At 46.5% G+C, this 12,233-nt stretch overlaps 1 protein-coding gene across 2 annotated transcripts in view; it reads left to right on the top strand.

Annotated features, from left to right (window-relative positions):
- The window catches only part of NMNAT3 (nicotinamide nucleotide adenylyltransferase 3), a 111,424-nt gene extending 102,539 nt beyond the window's left edge, over nt 1-8,885 (top strand). For both annotated transcript variants that reach the window (XM_023590462.3, XM_058295066.2), the window contains one exon: nt 4,447-8,885. In XM_023590462.3, coding sequence (XP_023446230.2) covers nt 4,447-4,877 — 431 coding nt within the window. In that variant the 3' untranslated portion in view covers nt 4,878-8,885. The remainder of the gene's footprint in view (nt 1-4,446) is intronic.
- Nucleotides 8,886-12,233: the final 3,348 nt, after the last annotated feature.

The following is a 12,233-nucleotide window of genomic DNA, read 5'->3' as shown; positions in this document are numbered from 1 at the left end:
ATGTATGTGACTAGTGCCATATCTTGAAAGAACCATTCTGTGTGCTGTGTTTTATTGTGTGCTGTTATTCCAGGATGGTGAGTTACATGATGAACTCAGCATTTTCTGGCTGCCAGAGCTCTGCTTGTTCTGTCACTCCTGAGATTTGCAGTCCTCTTTGGATTCGGAGTCACGCTGCTGCTGAGCTCTGGGCTGCTTGGGTGGGACACTCTGCGGTGGATTCTGGCTGTTGTGCTGAGCACAGCTCAGCCACCTTCAGGGGATTCCCTTCCATTCAACCCAACACCAGGTATTCCAAGGAGGCCTCGTGTGTCTTATTTGGGTGTTGCCCTTTGGATGCCAATACATGGCTTCATTTCTGGTGCCCCCTTATGTTTGGACCCAGGACTCCCACACTTGTGTGTTTGCGGGGTGTCATGACAGTCATCACCCATGAGGCTGTGTTTAACCACTGGCATGTGACATTGCATTCTCTCTGTCACTCAATTTCCATAACTGCCAAAGCAGGTTTTATTAGCCTCATTTTACAGCTGAAGAAACAAACTGTAAACTAACTAACTTACCCAGGGTCTCAGCAGATCTAAAATTCAAACCCAGTGCCCGCTGACCCCAAGGTTGATGCCCTTTGATGTCACAAATTTAGAGCAGTCAAATATGAAGGTTCCTTCACAGACTATATAAATTTCTTCTTTGTCAATTTTTTTTAAGGTACCAAAGCTGGAGATTGCATCCCAGACCTTACATATGGGAAGCTGGCACTGAATCGCTGAGGCACATCGGTTCCCCTGAGTTGGTTTTTTCATTTGTTTTGCTTGTTCTTTGTTTTTAGGGAGCACCGGGAACCAAACCCAGGACCTCCCTTCTGGGAATCAAGCACTAAACTGTTTGACCCACACTCGCTTCCGTTTGTCAACTTGTCAAAGCCCAGGGCTCCATCAATGTTGAATGGATGTCTAGATAAATAGATTGGGGGATAAGTGGGTAGGTGGATAAAGGAATGAATGGTAGTTAACACATACTGCACCTCCACGGCCAGGTACTGTTCTGAGCACTTAATATATATGAGCTCATTAAGTCTAAAATATCCTATGAGGTAGGTTTATTAATATCCCCATTTTAAAGTCAAGGTCACACAAGCTATTGAACAACAGTCAAAATTTGCGTGTAAGGCTTTACAGTCCTAACCACAAAGAACGTGCACATGCATGAATGAATGAATATTTGAATAAAATTTGTATTAAGCATCTTCATTACCAATTTACAGGGTAGAGAGACAGAGCACACTGTCCCCAAAATGTTCTTCTGTTCATGTCACTTTATCCCTGATCAGACGATTCATAATGGCAGCCTTTATACAACACCTCAGGCTTACATACTTTGAACTTGAATAGTCAGAGTTGCTTGGTCTGAAAATTTGGTAGCTGTGATTTGAATGGATTTGAAAGAGTTACGTGACTGCCCAGCGCTGGGGCTAAGGCACGTGTTGCCAGCAGAAGCGATCCATCCTACCTTGTTGCTTGTCATGGAATGTCAGCTACCTCCAGCCCCACAGACAGGGCTTTGATTTAGGGGGCGGGGAGGGGCGGAGCGTGTGCCCATTGTTCCTCTAGGCCAGCTCTCAGAGTGAATAGTCTCCTTACAGTCAGTACCTGATAAGCTGTTCTGTGGAAGATGGCATCATAGAAATCCACTGGGAGAAGAGGGTGCCTTCTCTGTTCCCTAACCTGTGAGAGCTGAGAGCATGTGTCCAAAGCTGTAGGAGACCCTGGAATTAAATGTCCATCATTTTAACCTCCCTGTTGGAAGACCATATAGAAGCGCCCAGTTGTTTGAAAGGCCAAATGCCAGTGTCTTGCTATACTGCAAATGGTTTAATAGAGAAGAAATAAGAGTAAAACCTCCCAGATGTGAAACAGTTCTAATTCACCTATCTCCTGTGAGCAGCGGGGCCAGCCCAAATTAGTGAAAAGTGTGAGTTACTGAATAATTTTTAAAGGTAGTTTTACTGCTTTTAAAAATCTAGGCACTTAGGGAATTTCCATTAGTGCTGAATGGATGTTTAGATGAATAGATTGGTGGATAAATGAGTAGATGGATAAATGAATGAATGGTAGTTAATACATACTGTACCTACATTGCCAGATACTGTTCTGAGCACTTAATATTTATGAACCCATTGAATTCTAAAATATCCCTATGAGGTAGATATATTAATATCCCCATTTTAAAGTTGAGATCCCACAAAATATTGCATGGCAGAGCAAGACTTTGCACATAAGTATCTGACTCTAGGGCCCTAGTTCCTAACCACAAGAACCCATGCATGAATGAGTGAATGTTTGAATAGAATTTGTATTAAGTGCCTTTGTTAGCAATTTTATGCTGATAGAATAATTACATCTGCCATTTTAAAAGGAAGTAACTTGTGTTCATAATTTCATGGCTGGGAAAGCAAAGGCCCAGAGAAGGGTCTTGGCCCCAGCCCCACCCAGACCTCTCCATGGCATCTCCAGTATCTCACTTTCCATTCCGCTGCCAGTCCAGTGCTCCTTTGTGAACCCATCTCTTGCCCACGTCCAGATTCAAAGGCTCCCCATTAAGAGAGTAAGCTGTGGAGTGGATGTTGCTCAAGCACTTGAGTGCTCGCCTCCCACATGGGAGGTCCCAGGTTCAGTTCCTGGTGCCTCCTAAAGAAAAAACAGACAATGAGGGAAAAAACAACGGGCAAACAGATAAGGAAGGGAGCCAGGGGACGGTATAAGCTAATTGTTTATATCAGACTTGCCTCCAGTCCCTCCCAACTGAGACCCAGCCTTTGCCCTCCACTGAAACTGGCATCAGCTTCTGGAAGGACCAGCGATCCTGCCGCTTGCTTTTAGCATGGGCTTCCTTTGCAGATTAGCCCATTCAGGAGGTTCATGAACAGTGCCAGGAAAAGTACAGCCTAGCCCCCAGTGCTCCAGGGAGAGCTTCCTAGTTGTGGTGCATGTACAGGTTCCTGCCAGCAGGCAGCAGCAGAGCCCAGTAGTTACAGATGCCCCTCCTGGAGGCTGGCTGCCTGACTCCTCTGCCTGATTGTCCCCAGGCAAGGCACTTTCCTCTCTGTGCTTCGGTTTCCCCTCAGTAAGATGGGCACAACAATAATACCTACCTCCTAAAGTTGTTCTGAGGATCAAATGAGGTTATACATATAAGGTGCTTAGCAAAAACGTCCAATAAATGTTAGGTGTTAATTTATAATCACAATCATCATCCTGTTTGAACAAATTCCAAAGGATTATCCACATTGATAAGTTGTTCTAGAGCTTTGTTTTATTGAAAACTGAAATGAAAGGGCTATCAGCTGGGGTGTTAGAGACCTTTTGATTATCCAGAGATCCTTTATAATTATTTGTGAATTTATGAAGATGTTTTTCTTTAAAAAGGACCAGATTTGAGCTCAGAGTGTTAGAACTGACATGGATTTTGAGCAGGGCAGCGACCTGGCTCTAAGTACCTTCCCTTCTCTCAGAAGATGAGGTTCTCAGCAGAGATACCCACCTTGGACCACTCTGCCGTGTGATCAGCCACCACACGTTTCAGTTGTAGCACTTGTATTAGTCAACCAAAGGGGTGCTGATGCAAAATACCAGAAATCTGTTGGCGTTTATAAAGGGTATTTGGGGTAGATGGGTTATCACAGTTACCAGGCTATAACGCATAAATTACCTCCCTCGCCAAAGTCTATTTTCACATGTTGGAGCAAGATGGCTGCCAACGTCTGCAAGGGTTCAGGCTTCCTGGGTTCTCTCTTTCTGGGGCTCATTTCTCTCTGGGCTCAGCTCCTCTGCTCGCTCCACAAGTCCAGCTGTAGGCTATCAGGCAAGCGGCTCATCTCTCTTCCTGGGGCTTCTGCTGTGTCCAATTGAACTTTCCTTCCTCAGGTATCTGCTTCTCTGTGTCTTTACTTCCCAGGCTCCAGGATCAAAACTCCAACTAATTCCTGTCCCTGGTTTTCTCTGAGTCCCCACCCACCAAGGGCTTTGGACATGGCCCAATCAGAGCCTTAATCATTATTTAAACAAGTAAAACTGAAACCTCTGAATCTAATATAATGTAATATGCCTGGAGGGACAGACCAGTTCACAGACATAATCCAAGATCTATTTTTAGAATTCATAAATATCAAACCACCACAACACTGAAAAAAAAAATTTATAACTTGGCACTTTGCAGATATTAAATAAAAGAGCACATGATTAAATCATTTTTTATAGCTGTATATCCTTAAGTAGTTCCAGGTTAGTTCCCTTTTTTTTTTTTCCTGTAAATCACAAACACAGAAACATTGAATTCCTGATACATTCCAAGAAAAACTATTTTGCGACATTTTTTTAAAGGAATGTGATGTTCACTTGACTGCAGTGGTGCTCGGGTAACATACGGGGCTCCCTCTTGTCTCTCCAGCTGTGCCCGAGCTGAAGCTCCTCTGCGGGGCAGATGTCCTGAAGAGCTTCCAGACCCCCCACCTCTGGAAGGACGCGCACATCCAGGAAATAGTGGAGAAGTTCGGTCTGGTGTGCGTGGGCCGGGCGGGCCACGACCCTGAGGGCTACATCTTGGCCTCCCCCATCCTCCAGAGGTACCAGCACAACATCCACCTGGCCAGGGAGCCGGTGCAGAACGAGATCAGCGCCACCTACGTGCGGCGGGCCTTGAGCCAAGGGCAGAGCGTCAAGTACCTGCTCCCGGATGCCGTCCTCGCCTACATCAAGGAGCACAGCCTCTACGTCGGGGATGGTCCCTGGAGAGGCAGGAACTCCCAGCGGAAGGACGGCCCAGAGAGCCAGGGAGGAACTCAGCAGGCCGGCCGCTCCTGGGCGGGAGAGAGCCAGTGAGGATTTGGCTTGGTTGGGTCTTTCCTTTTCTCCTTTGTTTTCTTTCTACAGTGATCATACATCTGAGGCATTTTCTGCCCCAGGAAGGAATTCCTCCTTTTGGGAGAAAATGTCTTCATCTCTAGGGTAGGCATTTATCAGAGAAGTGAAGATGGCAACAGGTCAACAGGACTAGGCAAAACCTCCCACAAGCGCTGGCTGAGGAGGCCCCGTTGTTCCGTGTGAATGGTAATTGTGTGGAAACACCTGGGAGTGTGCACGCGGATGGGGTTCCGCCCAGCCACGGCCACAGGGACCCTATCAGAAGTGCCCACCAAGCCGTCTGTAACTGGGCCCAGGTGAGGCGGGCTGGTCTTGATTGACAAGATGCCAGGACACTCATTACCAAACACCCTGGTTTCAAACAGTAGTACTGGTACAGGAGTCGAAAACTTGGAAGCAGCACCATGCTGACTTACATTGAATTTTCCTTTAGTAACCATTCATTGTCTGCCTGCCTACTGGCCTTTCATAAAATTTAAACTAAACTCTTTCTAAGGAGTAATCCTCAAACAATATTTTTGATACAGCAGATAAAATTTTTTTAACACTGCCATTCTATAAAGCCAGAGCTCCTGATATCCAGGTTTCTAAAAAGAAACTGAGGTAAAACAGATGCCTGGGTTATTTTAGAGGATGTTTTTATATATTTTATCAATGCCTGCCTGTAGGAATACTGGCAAAGGGATAAATAATAAAGTGACACAAAAAAAATACTAATGAAATGTTTTTTCTTCTTTTTTTGTATTAATGCCCAGTGCACCAGATGTTGCTCTTCTTTTTAGGTACTCCATGAAATCTGCTATTGGTCCAGGCGAACAGGCATGAATTTAAAAGTTTATGTTCCCAGGTACTAGCAGTGGAAGAAGCAATTGCTTCTCATCACGATGCTAACGGCTTTCTGATTTGAAGCACTGGGTCAATGGCCCTGTTCTGATGGGCACTAAAAGATGAGACCAGGAGCCGTGGGCGTTCGGGATTTGTCATGCCACTGCCGGATTAGGAAGAGGTTGGATTGGCCTAATTCTGCTTGGTTTCCTCCTGACGCTTGCTGACCAAATGGTTTGTTGTGTGTGGAATTTACTTCTCCACAGTTTCACCCTGGTTGGTCCTTGCTCCAGCTATAGCCAGGAAGAAAAACAAAGGGTCAGTCGGGAAGAATCAGATCTCTCCAGAAACATCCCCAGTGTGATCATGCGCACCATGAAGGAAGTGAGTGAAGTAGGAAATCAGGGTTTCCTGGTTCCAGGTGGTGGGGTCTTGATGTGCGGAGCCCCTGCAACCACAAAAGCTTCCAGCCGTTCTCCACCTGGCTTGGCCTCTGCCCTCTCAGAGGTCCCTGAGCTCCCTGATAATGCAAAGGACTAGGAATCAGACAGCCTGTCCAGAAGCAGCACGGCAAGCTGTGAGACTGACCAGCTCCCTTCCTCACTGTGAGCCTTAGTTTACCTCTAAAAGAGGGAGGTTTGAATTAGCATCCTCTAAGTTAGGGGTTCTTAACCTTTTTTGTTCCATGGACCCCTTTGCCAGTCAGGTGAGGTGAACACTACTGTAATTTATTTATTGCATACATTCATAGGTGAAAGAAATGCTCGATTTTAGCTAGAGGCCAGAGAAAATAAAGGTAAGTTGATTTCTCTCAATTCAGGCTCACGGATCCCCTGCTTAAGAACCGCTGCTCCAAGTGCTCTTCTTCCAGCTCTAATTTGCTATGGTTCTGTGTGTCCCTGACTTCAGCTATCCACTCTTCTTTGAGCCCAGTACACTTCTAGGCAGACTAGAGGCACCCCAAGAGCAGGACATCTTTGTTTTCTTGCTGTAGTATCCCAGAAGTGTCTAGAAATTTGCTACTCAAGGTGTGGTTCCTGACCTACAAGGTTTGAATCACCTGAGAGCTTATCAGAATCGCAGACTCTCAGGCCCCAACCTACTGGCTGGGAATCTGCATTTTAATCACATTCCCAGGTGGTCCATGGCACTGGCCTAGAACTCTGCCAGTTATAATAAATATTCAGTGATGGATGGTTGAAATTGCACTACTTACTCTGGTGAAGATCTCTTCCTCCTTACCTTCTGAACAACATTGCCCCACTCTTTATGGAAGGCAGAGCAGGAAACCTAAACAACAGTAAAAACTGTAGTGTTAGAGAGGAAGTGTGTGGGTTTCAAGGTAGGGCTTCTCACCTTGGCCCTGATGACATGTCGAGCTAGGTAAGTTGCTCCTGGGGCTGGGGTCCTTAGAAGCATCTATGTCCTCTGCGCCCTAGAAGCCAGTAGTAACCCCCCTAATTGCAACAACCAAAAGTGCCTCCTGATACTGCCAAATGTCCCTGGTTTAAGGGTATGGCATGGGAAGTGTATATGAGGAGGGGTTCTCTATTTCCCAATTGGGAAAATCAGGAAGCAGCAGTCTTAGAATAGTCTCCTCTTCTAAAGGATTACACGTTTAAATTATAAAGGATTCGGAGGCTCCCTACCACTCCTGAAGTTGTGCTGGTTCTGGGGGACACAATGCTTTTGGTAGTAGCAATTGACTCTGCATTATGATTGACAGACACAGCTTCGGGCTCCCTTCACTAGGGCCCATAGTGGCTTTTTCAGGTTTTTACAGGCTGAGGATTCCAACACATCCTGTACCCTCAGCACTGACAGGTCGAAAACTCTCAATGACTGGGAACTAGGAGTTGTTTTATTATTATCATTATCAAATTTCAGGGTTCATTTATTCAAATCATTCACTGAGGACACCGTGTGCCAGGCACTGGACCAAGCACCAGAGGTACAAGGGTGAACAAAATAGACACACATTCTCTACCCTCAAGGAGCTTACAGTTCAATGGGGGAATGGACAGGAGTCACAGAATCACACCACTAAACGTGATTACAAATGTGATGAGAACTCTGAAGGCAAACACAATATATTCTGGCAGCCAGAGGCACCGCTTTCATTGCAAAGCTAATGAAGCTTAAGCTTCAGTCCCTCACTTGCCCAGGGCCTTTCCAGGGCCCTGGAGAGCCCCTAATTATGTGGGTATCTACTTTCAAATTCATAACTTTTATTCTTTTTCTGAAAAAGGACCCTCAAAATTGTACAAGGTTTAGACCCCACAGAGGTGATTGATCTTGATGACAGAGTGTAGATGGCAGCGTTCCTGCCAAGCTGACAGTGGGTTTGTGACATGAAGGACGAGTTCGTAAGACTTAGAGGCGAGTGGAGGCAGCTGGCTTCCAAAGAGAGAATGGCATGTGGAAAGGCCCTGTGGCAGGAGGCCGGAGGGGGCAGCAGGTGGACTGCACCCACCATCGCCCCTAAAGAAGGGCTCTTCCGTGACGCTCACCTGGCACGCCGTCTCCCTTGCCCAGCCAGGCTTGAAAGAGACGCGTCGTCTCCCTGGTCCATAGCTGCATTGTGGGGCTGACTCCCAAACGATTCATATCTGAGCCTTCCCGTTGTCTCCTACTAAAATAAAACAAAGCCTATTTTCTAAAAGTGCGTGTGTCTGTGTGTATAAATTGTAATTTCTGTATTCTCACTTTATCTCATTGATTCATGTAGCCTTCCTTTTTTCAGTATCAGAAGAGAAAATGTGTATCTCGGCTAAGTCCCTATTCATTGCGTTGAAACTGACCTGCAGACCTCATTTCACTTTCCTTTGCCATCCCTCAGGCTTTCGTTTGTATCTAGTCGGCCAAGCTGCTTTGTTTATTTTTCCTAGAACAGTGGTTTGGGCTCCTGGGTAAATAGAATTTTCAGCCTTAAATAAAGGTCCTTCTTGATAGCATATTGCTACCCAAATGAGAGAGGAGCTCTGTACTCCAGCCCAGGGAAAGAATTTTTCATTTGTAATTCTGTGTCGCTTGGGTCAGAATGATATACAGTCCCATTTTACACCGATAGTGCTCCAGATTTGCAAGGTACGTTGGGTAATTGGGTTAAAATGAGAATATGTATTTCCGTCTCCCCACCCTCACAGTTCCTATCCTAACAATGTTTCTGCCCTCACTTCTTACAAAGGTCTCTGTGCACAGACTGTGTTCAGTTTCAATTGTGAAGTTATTTTCTTGGACCAGAATTCAACATTACAGATACATATGTGTGTGTCGAACAACCCATAATAATATGCCTAGGCACATGCCTCAGATTATTTTAGAATGGCCAAATAACCCCAGAAGGGATTGTTCAGGGCACTGTAGGCTAAGAATTGAAAGATTAACACTAAAGTTAATCTGGCCCCACATTTCCCAAATTACCAGAACGCTATAATCACACAAATCAACGGGTGCTTCACTATTTAAAACAATGCTAACACTGTGCTCTTTGGTCAAGTTTAGGGGATCCTACCTTCTGTACATTCCTCTCCTCTATCCCTCCTGTCCCTTCCCAATCCAGGCCGCCGCCATCCCCACCACTGTCACAGCCTCCTAACGGGATTCCCCACGTCGGCTCTGATCCCTGCAATCCGTCCTCTACACAGGACCCAGAACGGTTGTGTGTGTGCATGTCGGTGCTTGTATGTGTGTGTGTGATATGCAAATCTGGTCATATCACTTCTCTGCCCAACTCCTTCCAAGGGACACTGATAAGAAAATGAAAAGACAAGTCACAGACTGGGAGAAAATGTTTGCAAAATAGGTATGTAACCAATGACTTGTATCCACAGTTTGTAAAGAACCCTTACAACTCAAAAATGGAAGACACAACCCAATAAAAGCAATGAGCAAAAGATTTGAATAGACATGTGCTGGACAGGGTTAACGTGGCAGCAGATCTCATGTTGCTCTTTCTAAGGCCAAGCTTGTAGGATTGGTCCTTGGCTGGAATCTGAGAATTTGGCTTTTAAAATATTCTGTTTCTAACAGAAAACTTTTCAGTATGCCCGGGGCCCTGAATTCTGCTGTATTTGCAGAAGCTCTGGTTAGATTAGGTTTGTCCACTGTACTCCTAGCTCCCTGCCCTCCTCTGGAACAACCATCACTTCTGAAATGACTGACTCAGCCGTGACCAACTCTGTGCTGCCTGAAAGCAAGAACTTAATCTTGATCACAGTTCCTGGCTCATAGTTGGAGTTCAATAAACATTTCATAAGTTAATGTCTGAATAAGCATCTTAATAGCTTGAGAAGCCCACAGCAAACAAACCTGCTTAACTTTGTTTCTGAAGCATGTTTGTACACGCCGTCCTTTTCATACCCGCAAACACTTCCTAATATGTGGCACATGGTGCTCACAGGAGCAGTTTAGGAAGTTCTTACCCTAAGTTTCCTCCAGTGTTTTTTTGCTGCTGCAAACAATGCTGCAGTAAACATCCTCCTGCATAAACCGGTTCAAACTGTTGCTTTCCCAGGTTAGATTCCCATGTGTGATGTTGCTGGATCAAATGGCACGTGTATTTTTTGTTTTAATGTTATCTGATTTTAGATGCGAGTTTTTTTTTTTTAAGTAAATTGAATTGGAAAAAATAGCAGAATCTCATAGAGCTGCTGAAATGTTCCCTTCTTTACTCCTTTCCTTCATCATCTCTGTTTGAAACAAGCTAGAGCTAAAGCAAAATCCATCTCGGTCTTTCAATCGGTAATCTGCGATGAAGAATTTCAGGAATTCACTCACCAAAAAAAGAGACATAGCAATTTGTGGGCAAACTTTGGTCCCGCCTCTTTGTTGGGTGCTTAGTCTAGGATTGTCTTTTCTTTGTGATAAACAGCAACTCCTCCCTCTAGCCTAACTGAGGGTGCGGGGAGTCAAGGCTCAGGAAAATGCCAGGGATGGGAAGGACCCACGGACAGGACGCATAGACAGGCTTCACAAGAAAGGGAAACGTGGCAGATCAGGACCTTCCATCCCCTTCCCCTGCCTTTGGCTCTCTCCTCCTCCCTTCCCTTCCATCCTTGCTCTCCTTGTCCTCTGCCTCCTCCCCCTTCTCTTTCCTGCCCTCCCTCCCTCTCCTCTCCTCCCTCTCCCACTCTCTCTCTCCCCCCTCCCTCCTTACCCCCTCCCTCCCACCCCCCTCTGTCTACAGATTGGCTTCCATGGTGTACTTTACCCTGTACTTATGTGACCTTCCTGCTTACCCCTCATCTCAGCGTCACAGATCCAGATTCTCAGAAGGAGATTCACTGGCTCAGGATGGGCTTGTCCACCCCAGTCCATGTAGCCATGACTGGAGAGGGCAAGGCCACAGATTTCTCCCCCAAACTGTGGCAGTAAGGGGGGAGGAGGGGGAGGTGGACAGGCAGGAAGGAAATGATGGGTAGTTCCAAAACTGAGGAAAGAGCCCATAAACTCACAAGTCACCCAGCAGGTTGTTTGTGTCCCTCTTGCTCCTGTTTTGTTGGGTGTGGCTGGAATAAGAAGGATTGCTGGTGGAGGAAGCATATCACTGGGGGGAGAAAGAGAAGGATGGGCAGGGGGTGACATCTGGGTATCAGTCACTCCTCCATTTATCCTCCTTCACTGTGAGCAGAAGGGACCTGGGCCAAGGGAAGTTGGGCAGAAGCCGGAGGGAGCTCTGCCTGGGGCCCCAGCCCCGGCCATAGCGTGTGCTGGGGGTGAGCGTGAATCTAGGGAGTCCTGGTCTCCAAAGAGCAAGGCAGAGCAAATGGACTGAAACTGAACTGGTGCCGTCGTCACCTGCAGCCTGCTCCTGCAGAGGAACAGGAAGAAGAAATGCAGGTGGCTGTGTCCTGGAGCTGGCAGGCAGCTTGGCCTCTGTAAAACGTTTAGAGGATGCCGTGCATCTGCCCCTCACCCCATCCCCAAGATAATTCCTCCCAAAATAGCTTCATATTTTGCTGCTGCCACCCTATTGTCAAAAACTTTCAATGGCCTCTTATCACCTCAAGGAAAAAGGCCCAACTTCTCAGCATTGGGGCATCAGAATCTGGTCACCCCCTTTCCTCTCTCTTCTCCAACCACTTGTGCATGAGCACTTCTCCCCCGGAAAGCCTGGAATCTTCACCATCTCTAACAACTCATGGGTGTCCCACCTTCCAGCATTCGCTCATGCCATCTCTAAGCTACAATGCCCGTCCCTTTCTTCTTAGCCTTTCTGAATACTGCTCATTCCTCGGGACCACCCCAAGTCCAGTTCTGCCAAAGAGCCTGCCCTCCCCACTCTAGTCCACAGGGCCCTCCCCTCTGACCTCTTAGTTCTTACTGATACAGCTGACAAGGGTGCTCTCTGCTCCTCTGAATCAGAGTCAACTAAGAGAACGCCATCTAAACTGCAGCAATGGAAACTGCCTGATCTGGGAAGACTGGCCTGGACTAGTGTTCAGGGTGGGTATTTCCAGACCAACTCTGAGTTGTCCTCTCAGGGTC

The sequence above is a fragment of the Dasypus novemcinctus genome, chromosome 4 (assembly GCF_030445035.2).
Source record: "Dasypus novemcinctus isolate mDasNov1 chromosome 4, mDasNov1.1.hap2, whole genome shotgun sequence".
In the NCBI taxonomy this organism is placed as follows: Eukaryota; Metazoa; Chordata; class Mammalia; order Cingulata; family Dasypodidae; genus Dasypus; species Dasypus novemcinctus.
Note: the sequence above shows the minus strand (reverse complement) of the source record. Positions and strands in the feature narration are given on the sequence as shown.